Consider the following 20,301-nt stretch of genomic DNA (forward strand, 5'->3'; position numbering starts at 1 on the left):
CATGCGATGATCATAATGATTCACGCATAATTCCAATCTCGGCTCCAGACTTGCAACAACAATTCATTTTCTTTTATTTCAAAACGTTGTCATTTTGACAATATAAATCTGCAATTTTGACACGGATATGAAGGAAAGTGTGCAATTGAGAATAGCGAATAACTTAAGAATCCAATTGAAGAATATCCATTGAGATATGAATTGTGGTTTGTCATCTTGCCTGCGCTTTTCTTGTTGTTGTTGTTTTTTTTTTTTTTTAAAAAAAAGGAAGGAGTACTAAAATGTAAGCAATTTGTGTTTGGTCTCTGGGCTGGTTGATTAGGATATCCGTGTCCCACTTAATTTTTAGCTTTTAAGATTGGGCGCTCCTTGGCATTGAATAGAGGGCCGAGGGCTAAAGTTACAGATTTTAGATATGGATTCAGAAAAATAAAGGCTCTGAAACTTGTTTCAGTGGGAGCAGGCAACTATTTCTAGAGGTTGGTTTTTCCCATGACAATCCAAGGATTGTTGTAAGATAATATTTTCCTTTCAAATTGGCATTTTAAAGCTTAAGATTTAAACATGTTTTGGTTTCTTACAAAAATATACCCATTGAAACCGAATCAGTCAAGATCAAACATTCACTGGTGGTTCTGCTATCCCGTTTAATTTATTTTCATATTTTGCTGGCCTTTCGTTATTTCTATCAAGTTCCACACATACATGAACAATGGACAGCGGAGACTTTAGACAGGCTTAGCAACCGTCCCGTCGAAATTGCTCATAAAATTGTTCGTTTCCTTTCCATTGAAGACCTTGCTCCATTAACAATGGTGTCCAGAAGATTCACAAAGTTGCCAGCTTTCTTCTTCAGGCAAAGGACAATTCTTAGCTTCTAAATGCCATGCCATGAGCCAAGCCCAACTGTTTATTGTGTTATAATCAGTTAAATTTCACTAAGAATAATGATGGATTAATGATTTGAGATTAGAGCTAAGAATCGAGAATGTATGATCCTGAATAGTCTCTGTTACCGACCAATAACAAACAGGATTGCAACTAGACAGTTTGTTTTTGAATGATGAAAGGCCCTTCATCTCTTCTATCCCTTGACATTTTATTTAAACATGGCCAACCAAGATTTTCAAATATGGTAGACATTTACGTCCAATCCAACCACTCTGTTTCAAGACTTCCAAGCCAATCATGCACTGCCTTTTGCTTCATCTATTGCCATTTTTGTGATGATCCTGCAAATCGCAAGTACGTGAGATCTTTCTCGATTCGCCACTTTGCTACAAACAGTTTTCTCATCTGTGGCCTTCTGTTATTACATTAGTCCCAACGAGGTCTTCGTCTAGACCTTCAATTCAGGATTTTCTCATTTACATGGAGCTAAACAACAGAGCTTATGCGCCACAGGCATGGTTGGATAGTATAGTTGTAATGATTTTTTCTTTTAATGATACAGTGATTAAAATAATTTGGCTCTCTTTCTCTTCAGTTTTTAGATTAAAAAGTCAGGCCTGTCTTATTCCTCCCTATCCTCCATGTGAACAGCCTGCAAGTGACTGATGGATAGGAAAGCCGAAATACAGATGGATTGAGCATTCAAGTGAAGGGATGATCCTCTTCTCTCAATTGGGATAGTTAGCACTTAGCAGTAACAAGTAACAACAAACAAATGTTCAACACAAATGTCGGGACAGGGACATTGCGAGGGTACCAGATTTTTCAACTAAGAATCCAACAACTTGGTTGTGCTTAGTTAAGATCAAGTGCTAGCAAAAAGTCGTAGCAGATAAATGAGATGAAGACATGACCAAAAAAAATCCATCAAGATATGGAGCTTAGCATGCACTTGGGTCCCTGCAGCCTGAGTGTATGACCCTCTTATTAATGCGAACCACAGATTTTACTGGTTAAAAATCAGATATATGTTTAACGTTTTGATGTTGAAAGTTCTGCAATTAATACAAACTGTTCAGAATTGATAGTCCGGCACCAGCTTCCCTGAGATTGCACCGATTTCGTACAGCCACATATATTGCAGCTAACCTGTTAAGATATTCTTTTGTTTTTCTGTTTTGTCAATTTTTATAAAATTTTGCTTTCGTATCAGCATTTTTTTACATTTCACAGTATTATTTGTTTTCGTTATTTCGAGAACATCACCATAAACTACACAAAAAATTATTATTGGTTATACCAGAAATTATATTCTTCTTTTTCACATATTAGAAAATTAGTAAGAAAAGTATTACAATTCTATGTCTAGCTAGTTATAAGATCCGGTAAAATCTAGCGGATCAACTCAATATTCTGCTGATCAAAGACTTGATATGAGCTAGGTTACTAAAAAAAAACATGAATTTTTTAATTAATTAAAATAATATTTTTTTAAAAAAAAACTTTGAATCAATCCCCTCAATCCTCTAAACCAGGTTTTAAACCGGTCAAATCTAGCAGATCAACTTAATGCTCTGCTGATCAAAGACTTGGTATTAGCTGGATTAATAAATAAAAAAACCTGATTTAATTTAATTAATCAAAATAATATTTTAAAAAAAACTTGAATTAATTTGAGTCAATCACGCAACCACTGAACCAGGTTTTATACTGGTCAAGCCCGGGATATAGCTTATAACTATGATGTTACATCTCTCGTGGGTGGTGTTAAGGTCTCCCGACCCATTTACACGTGTACAAGTGGCAACAAATGGCAGTCATCCAATGGCCATATTTATTTACCCGCAAGAAGCACGGATACTCCTGAAATCTGAACTAGGAACTCATTCAGTGAATCGTTGCCTTGTTAAAACCTGCGATATTATGCCACAACAAGGACTTGTTCGGAATTCAAGAGCCATACACATCGCTTCTGTGTCGTATTGAGCTTAAATATAATGGCGAGCCACTTTTAGAAAAGAAAATTAGCCTTGGTGTATAATTTCACTATTTAAAACAAAACAAGAATTAGGAAGTAGAACATTTGTAAACCTATCTGATTTGATGAAAATGGTGAGTGAGAGTTAACTCTGGGCTTCAAGAGATTCCATAACACTGCATACAAACTCTTCGATAAATATAACTTCCATTATTTATTATTTTTCTATTGAGAGTCGATTAGAATTTCACGTAATAATGCTAAATTCTTACAAATATATATATATAAAAAATTTATTAGAAAATAATATAAATAATAACTTGAAAGCTCACTTAATAGTTTAAGCTTTTGGGTTGAATTGATTATTTAACATGGTATCAAAGCCTTGATGACCAAGCGGTCACGAGTTTGAATATCATCATTTCCATTTATTTAATAAAAATCAAGCACAAGATAATGTGAGTCTGTGTAAGTTTCAAACTCAAACCTTGAGGAAATGTGTTAGAGAATAGTAATATTAATTATATCTTGGACCTCACTTAATAGCTTAATCTTTTAGGTGAAATTGGTTATTTAGCACGGTATCAGAGCATTGATGACCAAGTGATTACAAGTTCAAATCTCATCATCTTATTTATTTGTTAAAAATCAAGCTCAAAATAGTGTGAGTCTGTGTAAGTTTCAAATTCAAAGTATTTTCACTTAATGAGGTGTGTTAGAAAATAATATAATTATATCCTAGAACTTAACCTAACAACTTAAATTTTTTGGTTGAATTTATTATTTGACGTGATATTAGAGCCTTGATTATCAAGCAATCACAAGTTCGAATCTTATCATTCCCATTTATTTGATAAAAATCAAGCACAAGGTAATGTAAGTCTGTGCAAATTTCAAGCTTAAAAGATTTTCACTTAAAAAATATATTAGAGAATAATGTAAATTATATCTTTAAATTTTATTTAATAATTAAAATTTTTATATTAAATTAATTTTTTAACATAATTATTATCTCCTGGTATCATATAGCAGTTAGCAACCAATGGAGAAGAGAAACAGCAACCTAAATTACAAAATAAGTGGAAAAATCCAATGTATAAGAGGTTACGTTTATATCTGAATTGTGAAGTATTTTATGGTCAACCTCAGGTCCCGGTGGCCATCCGCGTGGCCGAGCGCTCTTTTTTTTTTTTTTTTGTTTCATGATTAGAGTATTTTTTATCACGCCTTGCTTTCAAATTCAACAAGATTACGTATCGTGTTACGAATTTATAAAATAAATATATTTGATAATTTTATAATTATAAGTTAATTTTAAATAAATAATAAAAACTAAAAAAACAATAAAACCAATATTTTATAATAAAAAAAAATTGTGTTGGTGATAAAAAACTTAAAAACTGAATAAAATATCAAAAACTTGAGTTATCCTAGCAAATAAATAAACCATTTTAACCCTGTAAAAAAGCAAAATGAAAAGAAATAAATTATAAAATTTAATTTTTAATTACATCAATATTTACACTGTGAGTGAAAAACAATTCCAAAGTGAAATTTTTAACCAGCTCAATATTAAAAAAGAAAAAATAATAAAGATAATTTTTTTTTAAAAATAATAATAATAAAAAAATACTGTAGAAAAAAAAAAGTAATACACTGCGAGAGTGAGAAAAAAATAAGAAAAAGTAAGAAAAAAAAAAGTAATATACTGTGGAAAAGAAGAAGAAGAAAAGGTGCAAAAAAAAAAGTTAAAAAAAAACATGAAAAAAAATAAAAATATATATTGTTAATTACTATTATAATTAACAGTGTATTGGATGTAGATGAACAGTAAATTTACCAATTGATATTCTGTAATGAAAAAAAAGAAACGAGTATGAAAAAGGAATCCCAATTGTACTATGGTAGGGGCCCTACCTGACAAGCATTCCAAATGCTATTCTTCATGCCACATTATTTCCCCGTCAAGTTTTTTTTTTTTGGATGTGGCTAGAGCTGTTTATATGGACTTAAGTATGGATGTGAGAATGTTCAGGAACATGTGATATGAAATATTTTCGTGACTGAAAATTCTAACAAATTTATTTGATTGCAACTTTTAAAGTTTTTCACAATTTCATCATAAACAATTTTTCTCTGTTTTTTAAGAAAAATCCCGTGAAGTTATATTTAGTGAAAGAGACAGTGATAAAAATGAAAACGTGAAATAAATATATTTGATAATTTTAAAGTTATTTTTTGTATTTTCAAAATATAAAAATATATTCCTCATATTCATATCCTTGTTTTTTATATTTTTGTAACCAGACACTACTATAATTTTTTTCTAACTGGATTTTAATTTTAAAAAAACTTCTGCTCCTTTAAACGAGAAAGGGAAGTAATTGGTTTCAAGATTTTGAAGATATTCCTGTACTGTATAACTAATCATTTTGACACCAAAAGCTGACGAGGAACCCATGTGAAGCATTGAAACAAGTACAGCAAAACTTGGAGTGTGTTCAGGACTCATACGTGAGATACATAGGGCGTGGTTGAATTTTTGTTGTTTTTTTTTTAAAAAAAAATTATGAATATTCAAACCAGTTTACATGTATCTCGATTAATCCCTCGAAATTCTAAAATTAACGACCATATAAGTTTCCAGTGGCTTTGAGATTAATAACACTTAAACTGATTACTTTTAAAAGGAGTATACTCAAGATCTAACCAGTTAAAATACCATTCAAAAAATTTTATAGGAGCTCATGAAATAAGCTTAATTAGCCTCATCTCAATCCCAGATATACTTTTAATTACTTGTAGAGCAGTGATATCCAGCTTGGAATTAAGCAACTTATGTGAATCCAATGCAACAATGAAATCTTGAATAAATCTACAGGTCTATTTAATAATGAAAGAGTTAGATAATAAAGCCCTCAGTGCAAAAATTAAGGTTTTTTAAATAAAATTTGATCTTAACCATTTAATTTAAAATGATATGAAAAACCCGATGTTAATTTTAGAGTCCAAGTAACTTGAAAGATCCCATAAGTGTTGAGAATTAATGTAAAACTACTATTAAGATCTCCCAAGTTTAGTTTTTATATTGAAATGATTATTTTGAAAGAATTTTATTTAAAGTCCAAGTAACTTTAATTGAAGCATGTTAATTTTAATATAAAATCATCACTGAATCTAATTAATAGCTTTTTGAAAGAATTCGAACCAATTAAGTCCTTTTTATAACCTGCCACTAATATCACAATCAAGCAACTATTAATTTCCTAAAAAAGCGGGGGCATGGTCAACTTCATTTCTCCTTCAATTATTCATCAATGCTTCACAATATCTTAAGATAATCATTTTAAATCTTAAACAGTCCAGATGTCATCATTAACCACTAATTAGCGTATAATCTGGACTTAGCTTTTGGGTTTCTCTTTTAAGGTTTTTAAGTGTTTTTATGAGATATCATTACATGTTTAAGATTATAAGAGAGAGGGATAGAAATTACAAGGACAGAACTGAAACATAAGCGAATCTACAAGAGCAACAACATGCTTGTGCGGATTAGTCGAGAACCATTATGCATCAATATCACGATGTTCAGGGTTGCAATAATACAATCACAATCAGCCGCCGTATGTTCCAAAAATGGAATCAATGGTCAGCTTTGTGGCTCACGATCTCCTTGTTTAGCTATATATAGGTGGATGTGCGCACCAATGTTTATGGAAACAAATCTCCTGTTGTTGGTTTTTTGAGGTGATTCCACAAGATTTGATGTGATTTTTTATTCCCACTCCCATCGCCATCCTTTCCCCCTTTTCCCTTTTCCATTCCGGGGTGGCAATTAGCTTTCAAAATAAAATAAAAAAGGTAAAAATTCTTAATAATTAAATAAAAAATTATGAATTTTTTTAGCTACCAATCTAGTTTAAGGTGATTAGATCTTTTTTTTAAATCTAAATTTGTCTTACTGTATTAGCTAGACTATTCATGTGATCTATTTATAATGAATCATTTTCTAATTATGACAGACTTACATCTAACTACTCAGAATTATCTGTTATCATAAATCCGACTATATCATTAATATTGAAAAATAAAAGACAATAATTTTTTAAGATGTTAACTGGAATTTGTTTATAAGTTTATAAGTTGGATAAAAATATATATTTTGATTCATAAAACATGTTATAAAAAAGTTTATAAATTTATAGTTGTTATGTGAAACAATTGACCGGTCTATATAACTGGATCAACCGGCCAACTAGTTCAGTCAAAGAATTGATAATGAGACTATAAATTAAGTTATCATGCTTTAAAAATATAATAAGATAAAAATATATTATTTTATCAATTATTTTTAAATGATGTTGTCCTGTAAAGGCTTTTAACTTCCTATGCTGATTTTTTTTTTAAAAAAAATATCCTTCATTACGTGTAGTTACAATAACATCCAGTTCCTTTTTATAGCACACCGTGTTTTCCTTTTATAAGTGTATAAACTGATCGTCTTTGATGATAAAAATTGGTCTATTTGTACCCCAAAGAATAAAATGGCCTACAATGTACAAGATTGAGCCGAGTAAATCCAACGTGCAGAATTAGATAATTGCAATAGCTAAAGCTTGTGGGGGGGAAGAGCATGCAGCTAATAAACTTGATGCCCCGGACGATTTAATTTAGTACTGCAATTACTATCAGTATCAGTGTCTAATAGTATCCTGCATAACGATTTTTGATATTGCTAATAATATATTGCTTCTTTTTAAAAAGTACGGAGTTTAAATTATTTTTTGTAACAGAAAAAAATACCTTCATATTACCCTTTCAATAATGTAGGTCAAGTTGAAGCACGTAGGATGAACTTCAGTAGAAAGTCTACGAACTGCTTAATATCTGTATGCCATTCTGTATTGATCAGGACTAGATAATCTGCCACTTCATCCATAAAAGCAGTGGAGGCACCATGCAGCTGTGTATTATTAATTTCCAGATCAGGGTTCAGAAAGCAGAAAGCCTGTGCTTCTTCTTCCTTGGATATTCACACAAGACCAGTCATTTACATGCATTCGGTGGATAATCACAGCCTGACTTGAGTGGATCAGATAGCAGCCTTTTTTGCATGATTTGGCAAACATTTGGAAGGAATATAGTAAGTGGTAGGTCATACTCACCATGTGTGGAAAAGCAGCACTGGAAGCTGAGCCCATCACCACGAGCATTGGAATCATGTACATGACTCACGAGAGGGATGGCTCATTAGTTCCGTACTTCAATGGCCTTTCTCTGTAGCAAGATCTAATAAAAGATTTAATCTTCTCTGTTTCGAGGTCTCCTAGTCCTAGCGATCCCCTAGGTCATAAAATGTCCGATTTAAACATTGCCATGATAGCTAGCATGGATATACATGGTAACTGGGTTGGCCCATGCTGATGATTCTCGGTATCTTTTTTAAATAATGAATGGATTGATTGATTTGAAATTCTATGTTTTTTTATAAGCCAACAGCACTCCAATAAAAGAGAGTACACTGAACAAACAGCAGAAAAGCACGAGTTCTACTTCTTATGCTGCATTTTTCTCAATTTTAAGCTATGCGATCGATAACATGATTGAAGATTTTATTTGAACAAGGCTATTCATAGGCATGCAGTGAGATTTCTGTTGCCTCTTGCAAAATATGCGAGATGAAACTACTTCTTGTTTGGAGACACCGTATTTTAAGTTGTTTTGTTTTAATATGTTAATATTAAAATTAATTTTTCAAAAATAAATAAAAAAATATTTTTATATATTTCTAAATAAAAATACTTTACAAATCAACAAATCACACCCTCGCAAACAGAACGGAAACCGCGAACTGAAGAAATATTAGCCCCCGTCAATTTCTCCTCATGGGATTAGGAAATTTGAGCGCAACTGATGCAATATATAACAAAACAAAAGATAGAGTGATGGAATTTCACGATTTCTATAAAAATTATAGTTATAAACCGCAGAAAAAAATCTTATTTAATAAATCCTAACATTAATAATAATAATCTGAATAATTCATTTTGAAAAATAATTAACATGTAAAATATTTAAATAGTAGCTAAAACTTAAATTGTTATTGACACCCAAACCAGATAAAATTAAGAAATAAATAGGAAAGTTTTTTAAAAACAACACACGACCCCGAACTAAGTTAACACTGACAGACAGGGTTGATCTTATAGAAAACTAGCTAGGCATGCATAACACACTAATAAAATTTCAGTTCAATCCTGTAGTAGGATAAAACTAACAGAAATCTTGTTTGATTCATCAAAATTCTTCTTATTAAACTTTAACTTGACAATATATAGGCATTCAGCATAAACAACAACTTCCTTCATTTTTGTCGTAAAACTGTTCTCCTAAGTTCCTTACCTTAAAAGGATGTAACTTACCAGGGGGTTACTAGCGGTCTTTAGAACCATATCTGTCTGATAATTTTCATGGCGACGTGGAACTTTCTTCTTTTGGGCTACAAGTTTGTGCTCCATTTTCCAATTCTCTCCGAGCTTAATCCCTGTCGTGCTTGTTCGGATCATGGTGTGGATTGATGTGATAGATCTTTGTTGATTTCTCATCGTGCCAACTTTCTTTTCCAATGATGTTATTTTTATTTCATAATTTGTTGGTCTCAATCTATTATTTACTTTAATAACTTATATAGAATAAGATATCCTTAATATTTTTTCAATGATAATTAGATTCTTCATGAATTATAATATTAAAAATTATTTCAAATTAAAAATTTTAAATTATTAAATGACATTTAACAAAATAAGGAAAACTAGCTACCGCTTTATATAAAAACTCCTCGGAAAAAAAATAAAAACAAGAATAGCTGCTCCGACAATTATCCTGTTTTCAATTGTTTCTACTTCATTGGTGGTGTTCAATACAAACGCAAGGCATTTATCGACGACAGGTCATAGGTGAGGATTTTAATCTTATAGAAAAGGTCAAAGTTCATATTCTAATTGGTTGAAATAAAGACACTGGTGATAAAATAGCCTCGTCAATTAGATCACACGCAGTTATCATAAATTAATGTTTCGCTCGATAATTAAAGATTAATAAAGAAATCATAATATTTTAGCTCTTTTTTTTTAATCCACAAAATATTTCCAAATATAAACTATTTAAATTTTCAATGATCATCTTGAGCTCCTTGCATCTGTCTAGAACTATCATATATCCTTCTATTAATCTGATAATATAATCTGACTGTCTATAAAAAAAAAGATACTATAATTTGACTCAAAATCATGGCCTTAAATGACATTATTGTTTAATTCTTTTTTATCATAAATATTATTTTTTTTAATTATATTGCAAGTAACAATATATTTACCCGTGAACAACTGAAACTAAACTTTAAATGAAGTATTCGAATTCTAATATTTTATTTTTAACTATTTAATTGAAAACATGGGCAATAATATATATTCTATATAATTTAAAAACGGATAGTTTAGAATCATCAAATTTATTCACTTGCCATACTAGAAACTTTTTTAAGACATGGAATATGTCTTATTATATCTGGCATCATTATTATAATTATGAATTAAAATGATAGATAGTTTACAATCAGAAATTACCATGTTATTTAGTAAATAAATATAATTAAAAGTAGTATTTGATTGCTCATAAATTAAATATAATAGATTGGAATAAAAAGAATAAAGAAAGTTAAAAGAAAAAATAGTAAGATGAGAAGGAAGAAAATTCTACACTAAAAATATATTTGGTTGGAACTTGGACGAAAGTGAGAGGAGATTTTATAATTTTAACTCCTGAGAAGAAAGTTTTCCACTATTTTTAGTATTTTTGTTCCCATATTCTTTTTCTCGAGCAATTATTATTATTATTATTATTATTATATCGTGGCCCTCCATCAACCGTCTGTCCATACCTGACTCGCCCCCGGTGCTTCGTGAACTCTCTCTATCTCAACAAGATTTTGGCACGTGTTAGTCCAGCTAGCGTTGATTACGACATTCACCACCTGATATTCCCTTCTATGACAGGACATCACAGTCTCAAAGACTTTGTGGACCCCAATGCTCTTGAAGGTTCCCCGTATGCTTGGTGTCCGTAGGATGTGGCTACTTGTGTGACGTTTGATCGAAGAATTTAATTTAGAAAGATCACTAAAGCTACAAATACATTGGCCGTGCATCCGCATCACATGGGGTGGCGCCGGCTATTATTATTATTATTAAATGTTTCCTACTGTGTGTAGGATTTTTTTAAAAAATATTTTTTATTTAAAAATATAAAAATAATTATTAATTTATTTTTTTCTATTTTTAACATTAGCGTATTAAAATTATAAAAAATATATTAAATCAATATTTTTTAAAACCAAATAATATTTTTAAAATATACTACACACAGCAAACAATAACTATAAAAATTAATTCGCTCTAAAATTAGTTTCAGGAACACAAATTACCCCTATGCTTTTCTTTTCTTTTTGCCTTTACCTTTTTTGTTCGTTGACGTAAAGATGAAAAGATATCTGAGAATGTTAGACAATGAACTCAACTTTAAAAGACAATAATATTATTTTCAAAATGACAATTTGGAAGATTATTTTTAGACTCTATTTTGTTTGCTGGGAAACAAAATAAGTTTAAAAAATAAATTTATAGAATTTTTTTCATAAGAATGGATTACTTTTACGTGTTTTGTATATAGAAAATAATTTTAAAATATACTTTGATGTTTGGTATGCATGGAAAAATACCTTTTTTTTCAACAATAAATGAAGTAAATGCTAATTTTGCTAATTAATATGACCAATACAACTTAATATAATATATTTAGAGTTCTTCATGGTTTTGAGTCGGGGGGGAAAATGAAGCAAAGCATAGTTTTTTTTTTTTATTTATTATTAATTTTAACTAGTTTTCCTAAATTGTTCCGAACAGGAAAATTTAGTTAGTAATTAAATGTTTTCCTCCAGCCAAAGTAGCCTTATAGATGTTAGAATCCTAGTCGAATTAATTCTTCCTAGTATCTGACGTTTATGTAAATCTAATATAGAAACTGAAATTTGAGATCTTAATTAATGAGTTGAATCCTACATTCTACCATGCCTAATTAATGATGTTGGGAACGCTAATGGTTATATACGTTATTTGTTTGGATTTCTCAATTATTTAATTATTTTACATGATATTTATTAATTTACTAGTTGATTCTTTCGACAAGTAATCCAAATCTTCTTTGAGTCAACTTTGAAGTTTTAAAATTATAATAATAATAATTTTTATATTTTTTAGCTATATAATTTTAGAATTAAAATTTTTATATGAATATTTTAGTGATAAAAAAATAAATTCACTTTAAAATTATTTAAAAATTATTTTTATCTTCATATCTTCAACTAAATGCATTTATATTCTCACATCACAGTAACTAAATGCTACAAGCTAATTGCATGAAATAGTTTGAACGGATTCTCATGATAATCTATCCATATCATGGAAACAAAATAACAAAAAGCGTCAATTATAGTTTTATTGTCACGGTCACCGGGCACTATTTTGATGGAACAAAACAATTCTGGGTTGTTTAAAAAGATCGAGTTGAGGTGTCCAAGTGAAGAACATGTGTATAAACCATGTAAATTGTGGTGGAATCAGAAAATAAAATTAAAAAAAATTAAAATTTCAGTTATTTTATTATTTGGATTAAAAATATAAATATTATTAAAAAAGATACTGAAAAAACAATTTCCTTACAGGATCGGGCTTGCTAGCACCCCTGTCTCCACCACTGAATTGTAAACTATATATATGTGATTTTACAGTGAAACTTTTGTATGCACGTAGATGCAGGCAATGTGAGTAAACCATGTGAAATTCTTGCACGTTCTTATTTTCTTGTAATGATCTGGCCTTCTCCTTTTTCCCAGTGTTCTTCTGCCTTCTCTAATTCACGTCACAGCATTAGGTTTGGCATCGATCGAGTCTTCTGCGGTTCTTGGTAGCCTTCCTTTTGCTGTATAATTTAAATGATGCATCCTTGATGAAATAATTGCCTGGTATTTCGATTCAGGTGTGTTTATGATTTCTTATGGTTTTTATATGAAAAATACTAAAATCATTAAAAACAATCAATTTAGTATTTCTTTTCGAATAAAAATCACTTTGAAGCCGCACCAGTGCCATCTGCTTTATTCAGTTACTGAATATTTAAGCTGCTACCAAAAAAGCTGCTACCAGGTGTCAACGATTCATTGGCAAGAGTAGAGAATCATCCATTGAGTCCCTGTAGATGCAGCCATGTTTGACTTCGGTCAAATACTTTAAAATCTCTCAATATCATCCATGGATTTTTCAAAAGATTTGATCAATGACCAATCTTTTTTTTCATATATAATTGATGTAACTTTTGTTCTTGATTACCTATTGGTGCTGCAGGGGCCACTCTTTTCTTGTGTTGAGATTGTTGAGGGTTCTTCCTGGCTCTCTGCAAGTGGTCAAGATTCTCTCTGCTCTCTGCTGCCATGGCCTTCATGTTGTTGTTGCTCTTGTGGTTGTGGTTGTAGCTAAATGCTATGCCATGAAGGTTTCTCGACGAAGCACCCTTCATTGATGGCAGAGGAAGAGAGAGGCTTAAATTTGACAGTGCGTGAGCCATGTCTGACTCTCTTTAGCTATCAGTCAGTAGCTAAAGAGAGTCAGAACTAAAATGGGGTCTCTCTCGCATTTACCCCTATTTTCTTTTGCTTTTACCTATTAATTATTCTTCGTCAGCAGCTAATCAAAGATGTTTAAAATAGCACTCGAGGCTATGAGCAGCTGTGAAGGGTAATTGTTTTTTTTTTTTTTTCCTGTATTAAAGTTCAAGTATTATTATTTATGTCTATCATCTATGTGGTATTTTATATATTCATTGAATTTGTAAAATATTCAATAAATTCAGGAATTAGTTGTGGTGCGTGTAAACTAGTCCGAACAACCGGGTTAAAAAAATAATATTTAAAATATCAGATCCTAGCTACCACTAGAAATTAATATGTACATTGAAATCCCAAGTTAATCTACACCACGAAAACGTTGCTTGAATACGTAAGAATTAAGATAAACTGTCATCGTTGACGATTTTAATTGGTGTAATAACTTAGTTCATTGCTGCGCTACCCTCTAGGTTTCTAAATATTTCAGTAAATGAATATTGTTGTTAAATTTTAAAATTTTGAATTTAAATTTATCTATTACCCATTATATATATATATATATATATAGATAATAGTAGTTGAATAATGGTTATTCAAAACTCAATAAATATAACATGAATATTTAAATTTTATATTTGATGGATAATATCTAGATATATATGAATATAGAAAAACGTGAACCGTGGGTGCTAAAGAGGACGTGCTAGCTTTTTATTTAAGTACTTATTTTAATATATACGATCCATTTTAATTGCTTACCAAGAAGACAGATCCTAATTAATGAATCTATATAGTGATGGACCTGGCCATTTTTGCTAAAAGTGCGTCCAACACGCATCGTTCGGCGCAAAACTCCAGCACCTAAAAAATTTAATTTTTTTTTATGAATTTTATAAAAAAAATAGCTTGCACTGCTTACGATGTCAAATTCACAGCAAATCTCTTAGTTTATAAACTTTGTCTAAAGTATTGATCCGCTCCAAGACTTAAATAGCTGGTGGAGAACTGATCCAGATCAACTCAATCTCTTAGTTTTTTATGTTTTTAAACTTGTATCAACCTGGCCTAGACAAAGTCACAGATGAGTAGATCAAAGAATTGACAGGTATTACAACTACAGTTCTCATGAATTCAAGCACTGTGACTTTTTTTCCTTTTTGGAAATGGCATGTTCCTTGATTAGCAGAGAAATAATTCTTTTCTAGGCAAGTTCTTTTCTTTAAGCAACATCAATATAAGCATCAAATTCTAGAAAATCAACCTTAAACCAAACCTTGCATGGAGAATATTTAGCAAGCTGTTTGTTCTGCTAAATCTTATTCGCGAGGAAACTGGGGATCATCAGAGTCTCTTTAAGCACAGTTAAAACAATACCCAACTTTTATAAATAAACTAAAGATTAAGATAATTTAACAGCATGACTCTAAAGTTGAATGATTCTCTCAGGAGCATGACTTGGATTGATTTCGTTATGCACCTTATCAAACATCATAAGGTGCCTTGTTCACATGATAGAATATGGTCAATTCGCTTCGTGTGAAAGCATGCGGTTGTCAAGTTGATCTTTCATTGCAAGTGGAAATGGTCAAAATGATCAGTCCTATAAATCGGAGAGCTCCAATCACATGAATTCAGCCGGGATATCTAAAAAGAAACTCAAGAAACTAGATTTCCCTTCAGAAAGAAAAAGTACTAGTTCTAGCTGTTCAACTTCGTTGTTCTAATTAAGCTGGACGCTTTAACTATGAGCTGAGGGAAAACCTTAGCATGCCAATTACTGGTAATTACTCAAGCTGAAGTTGCTTCTGGTCTCGGATGATCCAAAGCTAATTAAACCATTTGATTTCTTAATTTAATTTGTCTGATGGCATGATTAATCTGTTGTAAGCTAATATACGTTAATAATAATTTGTATGGTGTCTGATACTGTTCCTTTAACCTGGGATATGCATAAATCTTACCAAACTTATGTGACCAATCCCTTCATTACAGTTGACAATCTCCTGCCAACAGCCCAAAACTACTGTTTTGTCTCAACCCCCTTCTCCCTTCCTCTATATAAACACCGATACACCATATACACTCACATTGATTACATAATCTTCTCAACCAACCTAGCATCATCCACCATATCTACTCCTTTCACCTCTAAAAAACAAGTAATTGCAACACCAAGACACAGAGAAACAGAGAAGAGGGGCGCTTTTCCTGTTTAATTTTTGGAGGGAGAGGTACATTTGCATGGAGGTTGCTTCTATTTTAATATGCCTCTTTCTTTCTAGCCTTCTCTCTTATCCCCTCTTAAAGAAGATGCGGAGGCCCTGGAGGATACCTAAACAAAGAGCAAAGCTTCCTCCGGGTTCAATGGGCTGGCCTTTTGTAGGTGAAACTCTCCAACTTTATACTCAAGACCCAAATGTCTTCTTTGTTACGAGGCAAAAAAGGTTCTAGTGATTACCATACGAACTTGATTTCCTTTCTCAAGATTCCTATTGCATGGATTTGAAGTTTGGAAAAACCAACTTTTATGTGTTTTTTTTCTCTTTTTCAGATATGGAGAAGTATTCAAAAGCCACATACTTGGCTGCCCTTGTGTTATGCTAGCTAACCCTGAGGGTGCAAGATTTGTGCTGGTGACTCATGCTCAACTGTTCAAGCCTACATACCCCAAAAGCAAAGAGAAGATGATTGGCCCTTCAGCTCTCTTTTTTCACCAGGGAAATTACCACAATCTTATAAGGAAGTTGGTTCAAAGTTCTTTATCCCCAGACACAATCCGGAAACTAATTCCCAGCATCGAATCCGTAGCCATCTCTGCCTTAGAATCATGGTCCAGTGGGCATATCATCAACACCTTTCATGAAATGAAGAAGGTTTGGTTCAAGAAAGTAAACTAATTTTTTTTCTGAATTAAATAAAATATTACCCATCTCTTAAGTAAGCAAAAATAAAATAAAATGCTAGCTTATGACCAGCTCTTTTGAATACAAGCTCTTTTGAATACATATGCAAAGCTCATGCCTCTTAAATGCGTTCTTGGCTTATCTAGATTATTTAAGAATATGGGGTTGCAATTTAATTGTCCCATTCCTCCTCTTTTTTACTGCAATCGATTAGTAATTCCTAATTTCAATTTTGTTTTTATTGTTGTGTTCTTCCTGGAGTTTCTGATCCCTGGGTCCTCCACTCTATGTTTGCATCAGGATTCTCTAATTAGTTTTTTTTTTTTTTCCCTTTGGCTCTCCACGCAGTTTTCTTTTGACGTCGGCATTCTTTCTATCTTTGGTCACTTGAACAGCAACTTTAGACAGATGCTGAATGACAACTACCACATAGTAGATAAGGGTTACAATTCATTTCCAACAAAAATTCCAGGAACTGCTTACCACAAAGCTCTTTCGGTAAGAAATGTCTTGTCCACCATCCATCTCAATAGCAGCCTCAAAAGAATTTGAATCTGACTCTTTTTTTTCCTTGATGGTTATCAAAGGCAAGGAAAAGGCTTAATCAAATACTGAGTGAGATAATTTGTGAGAGGAAAGAGAAAGGACTACTAGAGAAGGATTTCTTGGGTAATCTTCTGAACTTCAAAAATGAGAAGGGAGAAATCCTAACTGAAGATCAAATTGCTGACAACATTATAGGAGTACTTTTTGCTGCTCAGGACACGACAGCTAGTGTTCTGACATGGATTCTAAAATATCTCCATGATGACCAAAAACTCCTAGAAGATGTTAAGGTGAGAAGTTCTTAGAATTTATTTATTTTTTAAATCCCAGATTGTTAATCAGCTCTTAAATAACGCAAGTTACTGTGAATAACTGTTTTTATACATTCCAGGCAGAGCAAATGGCGATATACGAAGCGAATGGAAGAGGAGAGAAGCCCCTGACATGGGCGCAGACGAGAAATATGCCACTTACATACAGGGTATTCAGTACTATTTACATTAAAATATACTTATTGCCAAAGTGCCCTAATTAAGAAAGAATAAGTAATTATATGAAATCCACAGGTTATACTAGAGAGCTTGAGGATGGCAAGCATAATATCTTTCACATTCAGGGAAGCAATAGTTGATGTTGAGTACCATGGTGAGGAGTTAAACCAAAACTTATCTGTAATGATCATGGTATTTAAAGGCTATAATTTTTTTTAAAGAGAGAATTTATTGCATTTATAGGATACCTAATACCAAAGGGATGGAAGGTGTTGCCGTTGTTCAGGAACATTCATCACAACCCAGAATTCTTTCCTGATCCTCGCATTTTCGACCCATCAAGGTTTGAGGTATATATGTGACATAAGAAGAAAGGAAATCTTCACAGAAACTAGTTAGAAACAATTTTTCCAGCTTTGGTGGTTGATGTCTTTCTCTGTCACATACTTGTGTGTGAGAAGATGCGAGCACGTATTTATTTATTTACTTTTTTCGATCTGGGTTGCTGGTGGATGTAGATTGCCCCCAAACCCAACACTTTCATGCCATTTGGAAATGGAGTGCATGCTTGCGCTGGCAATGAGATTGCCAAGCTGGAGATGTTTGTCTTGATCCATCATCTAGTGACCAGATTCAGGTACAGTTCCAGTATATTTCATCGATCCCTCGGTGACCAGCTATTTCGCTGAAATCTTGTGAGCGAAAATGATGATCTTTTTTGCAGGTGGGAAGTGGTGGGATCACAAAACGGGATTCAATACGGCCCATTTCCTGTACCCCATCAAGGACTCCCAGCCAGATTTTGGAAAGAACCCGTCAATCTCGAATAAGATGCGTGTGCCCTTGAGTTCAAGACGCCTGCTCTCGTTCACGATTCTTTCTACCCTCCTAACCCAGCCCCTGTAGTTTTTTCAAGGGGTCCCTATCTCTTGATTACTAAATGCTTTGCCTAAAGTTACTCTTACTGCTCTTGTAATGAGGAGGTGATCGGTCCCAATTATCCCAGTGTAAGTCCGTGGACTATGCTTTATGCAAATTAATATGCGTAGCTCTTGCATTTTGTAAGCTTTATTTTTGTCAATATACTGATAATAATATATAACTATAAATTATATAAGAGTTACAAGATCTCCATGGCCCATCCATCATCAGCTGAATGAATACCATTTGTTCATGTCAACTTAACCTCGCGCGAGGGGTTTGGCTGCAGTGGTGTCAGAAAGAACCACGTGTTCGTGCTCTGGCTGGCCGAGTGAACCCTAACAGGAGGGGTGCTGCCCTCTTGAGCTGGCTTGTGTGGTGTGGTTTGGTTCGGGTTTGGTTTTTAAGCTGCTAGTGTTTTTTGTTTTTTTTTTCCCTTCGTGTTTTACCGTTCAATGGGTAGCTATCAAAAAGTAAATAAATAAAGTGATGGGTCGACAATGTGTAAATGTTAATATCCAAATTTTTGTGCTATTCGATCCCAAGTTCCCAACCATTTACCGAAGCACCAATCCATTATCAAGAACAAGAATGAAACCGTCAATTCTTACACAGCATAGCTACTCCCACACTTGACCTAACAAAATTTAAAAAGAAAATTATGAGGGGTGTAATTTAACTGATTAGACCTTAGATTTACTTCTTAGAAGTTATTAGTTCGAGTTTCACAAATCTCAGGGTCGCTAAAGGCTTATATGATTATTAACTTCAGGGTCCGTGAGATTAGTTAAGGTACACGCAAACTGGCTCAGACATCCACATTAATAAAAAAAATCTAAAAAAAAAAAAAAAAAAGAACATAGATCGAAAAAAACAAATAGTTAGTTAATGCTAGGTAAGTGAATCATGGAAAACTTTCATAGGATCCACCAACTTATTAATGAAACTCTAGAATTATCCTTATAGGCCTCCTAAACTCCTAGCTCGCAATATTAGTTAATGCTAGGTAATTACGAGTGCAGCTGTTGAAAATTTTTCATGATATCTTATCACGAGTTTAATGATAGTAAATATCGAACTCCCTAACTCACAATATTTATATAACACGTGTATCGATAGTAATTAAACAATATGATCAAAAGTTAGATCGACAAAATAAGAAGAAGAAAAGGAGTAGACATAAAGAGGAAAAAACAATAAGACATTAAATGAAATAATATATATATATAGAAGCACTTAAATATGTACCAATATGTAAGTTCCACCTAACCTTAATTAAGGAAAAAACAACCAATATTGAAGAATTAAAACAAAAACTCATTAAAACCTAATTAAAGAATAGGTTAACCCCGTTTAATTTTCATTAGTTTTGTATTTATTGACCATATAAAACCCTAAATAACATAAAATAACCTCTTAAATCATGCCTAACCTACATAGTACGTATATTATTATCACTTTATTTTACTTATAAAAACTCTAAAAACACTCAATAATAATAAAATTTGAAAATAATAAAACTACACCAAAGTTCATCAAATTGTTAAACTGGATCTCTATTTTTTGTATAAGATTTTTCATGTTATTGTCTTATATTGCTTTTTACTCATTTGGAGAAAATTATATATAAAATGTGTATTATTCCATTCGAAGAGTTTTTCTATTTTATAAAATAAAATTAAAATAAAGGTTCAAAAAATATTTACCCATGCCTATATTTTTTACAAGTTCTATTCACATCACATACAATTAAAAATAACTCTTTCAAATCTGTATAACTCAATTGGTCAGGATCTAGATTTGTTCTTTAGAAGTTACCAATTCGAGTCCTATAAACCTCAAAGTCATTGGAGG

The 20,301-nt window shown here is 32.0% G+C and overlaps 1 protein-coding gene across 3 annotated transcripts; it reads left to right on the forward strand.

The window, feature by feature from the left end:
• The first annotated feature begins 15,563 nt into the window (after positions 1-15,563).
• On the forward strand, positions 15,564-18,981 carry LOC7457533 (abscisic acid 8'-hydroxylase 4). 3 transcript variants are annotated; one of them, XR_002983715.2, is made up of 10 exons: positions 15,564-16,030; positions 16,138-16,459; positions 16,838-16,987; positions 17,077-17,325; positions 17,427-17,516; positions 17,602-17,680; positions 17,770-17,876; positions 18,045-18,163; positions 18,251-18,533; positions 18,645-18,981. XR_002983715.2 is itself a non-coding variant. In XM_002313817.3 (9 exons), exons 1-9 carry the CDS (start codon positions 15,828-15,830, stop codon positions 18,354-18,356), a joined length of 1,425 nt encoding a protein of 474 aa, XP_002313853.2. In that variant the 5' UTR covers positions 15,564-15,827; the 3' UTR covers positions 18,357-18,591. The 3 variants fall into 3 exon arrangements, 2 of the variants coding, with proteins under 2 accessions (XP_002313853.2, XP_024464263.1); XM_002313817.3 differs by lacking the exon at positions 18,645-18,981 and having other exon boundaries at positions 18,251-18,591; XM_024608495.2 differs by lacking the exon at positions 18,645-18,981 and having other exon boundaries at positions 15,828-15,969; positions 18,251-18,591.
• The last annotated feature ends 1,320 nt before the right edge of the window (positions 18,982-20,301 follow it).

The sequence above is a fragment of the Populus trichocarpa genome, chromosome 9, assembly GCF_000002775.5.
Source record: "Populus trichocarpa isolate Nisqually-1 chromosome 9, P.trichocarpa_v4.1, whole genome shotgun sequence".
NCBI lineage: Eukaryota > Viridiplantae > Streptophyta > Magnoliopsida > Malpighiales > Salicaceae > Populus > Populus trichocarpa.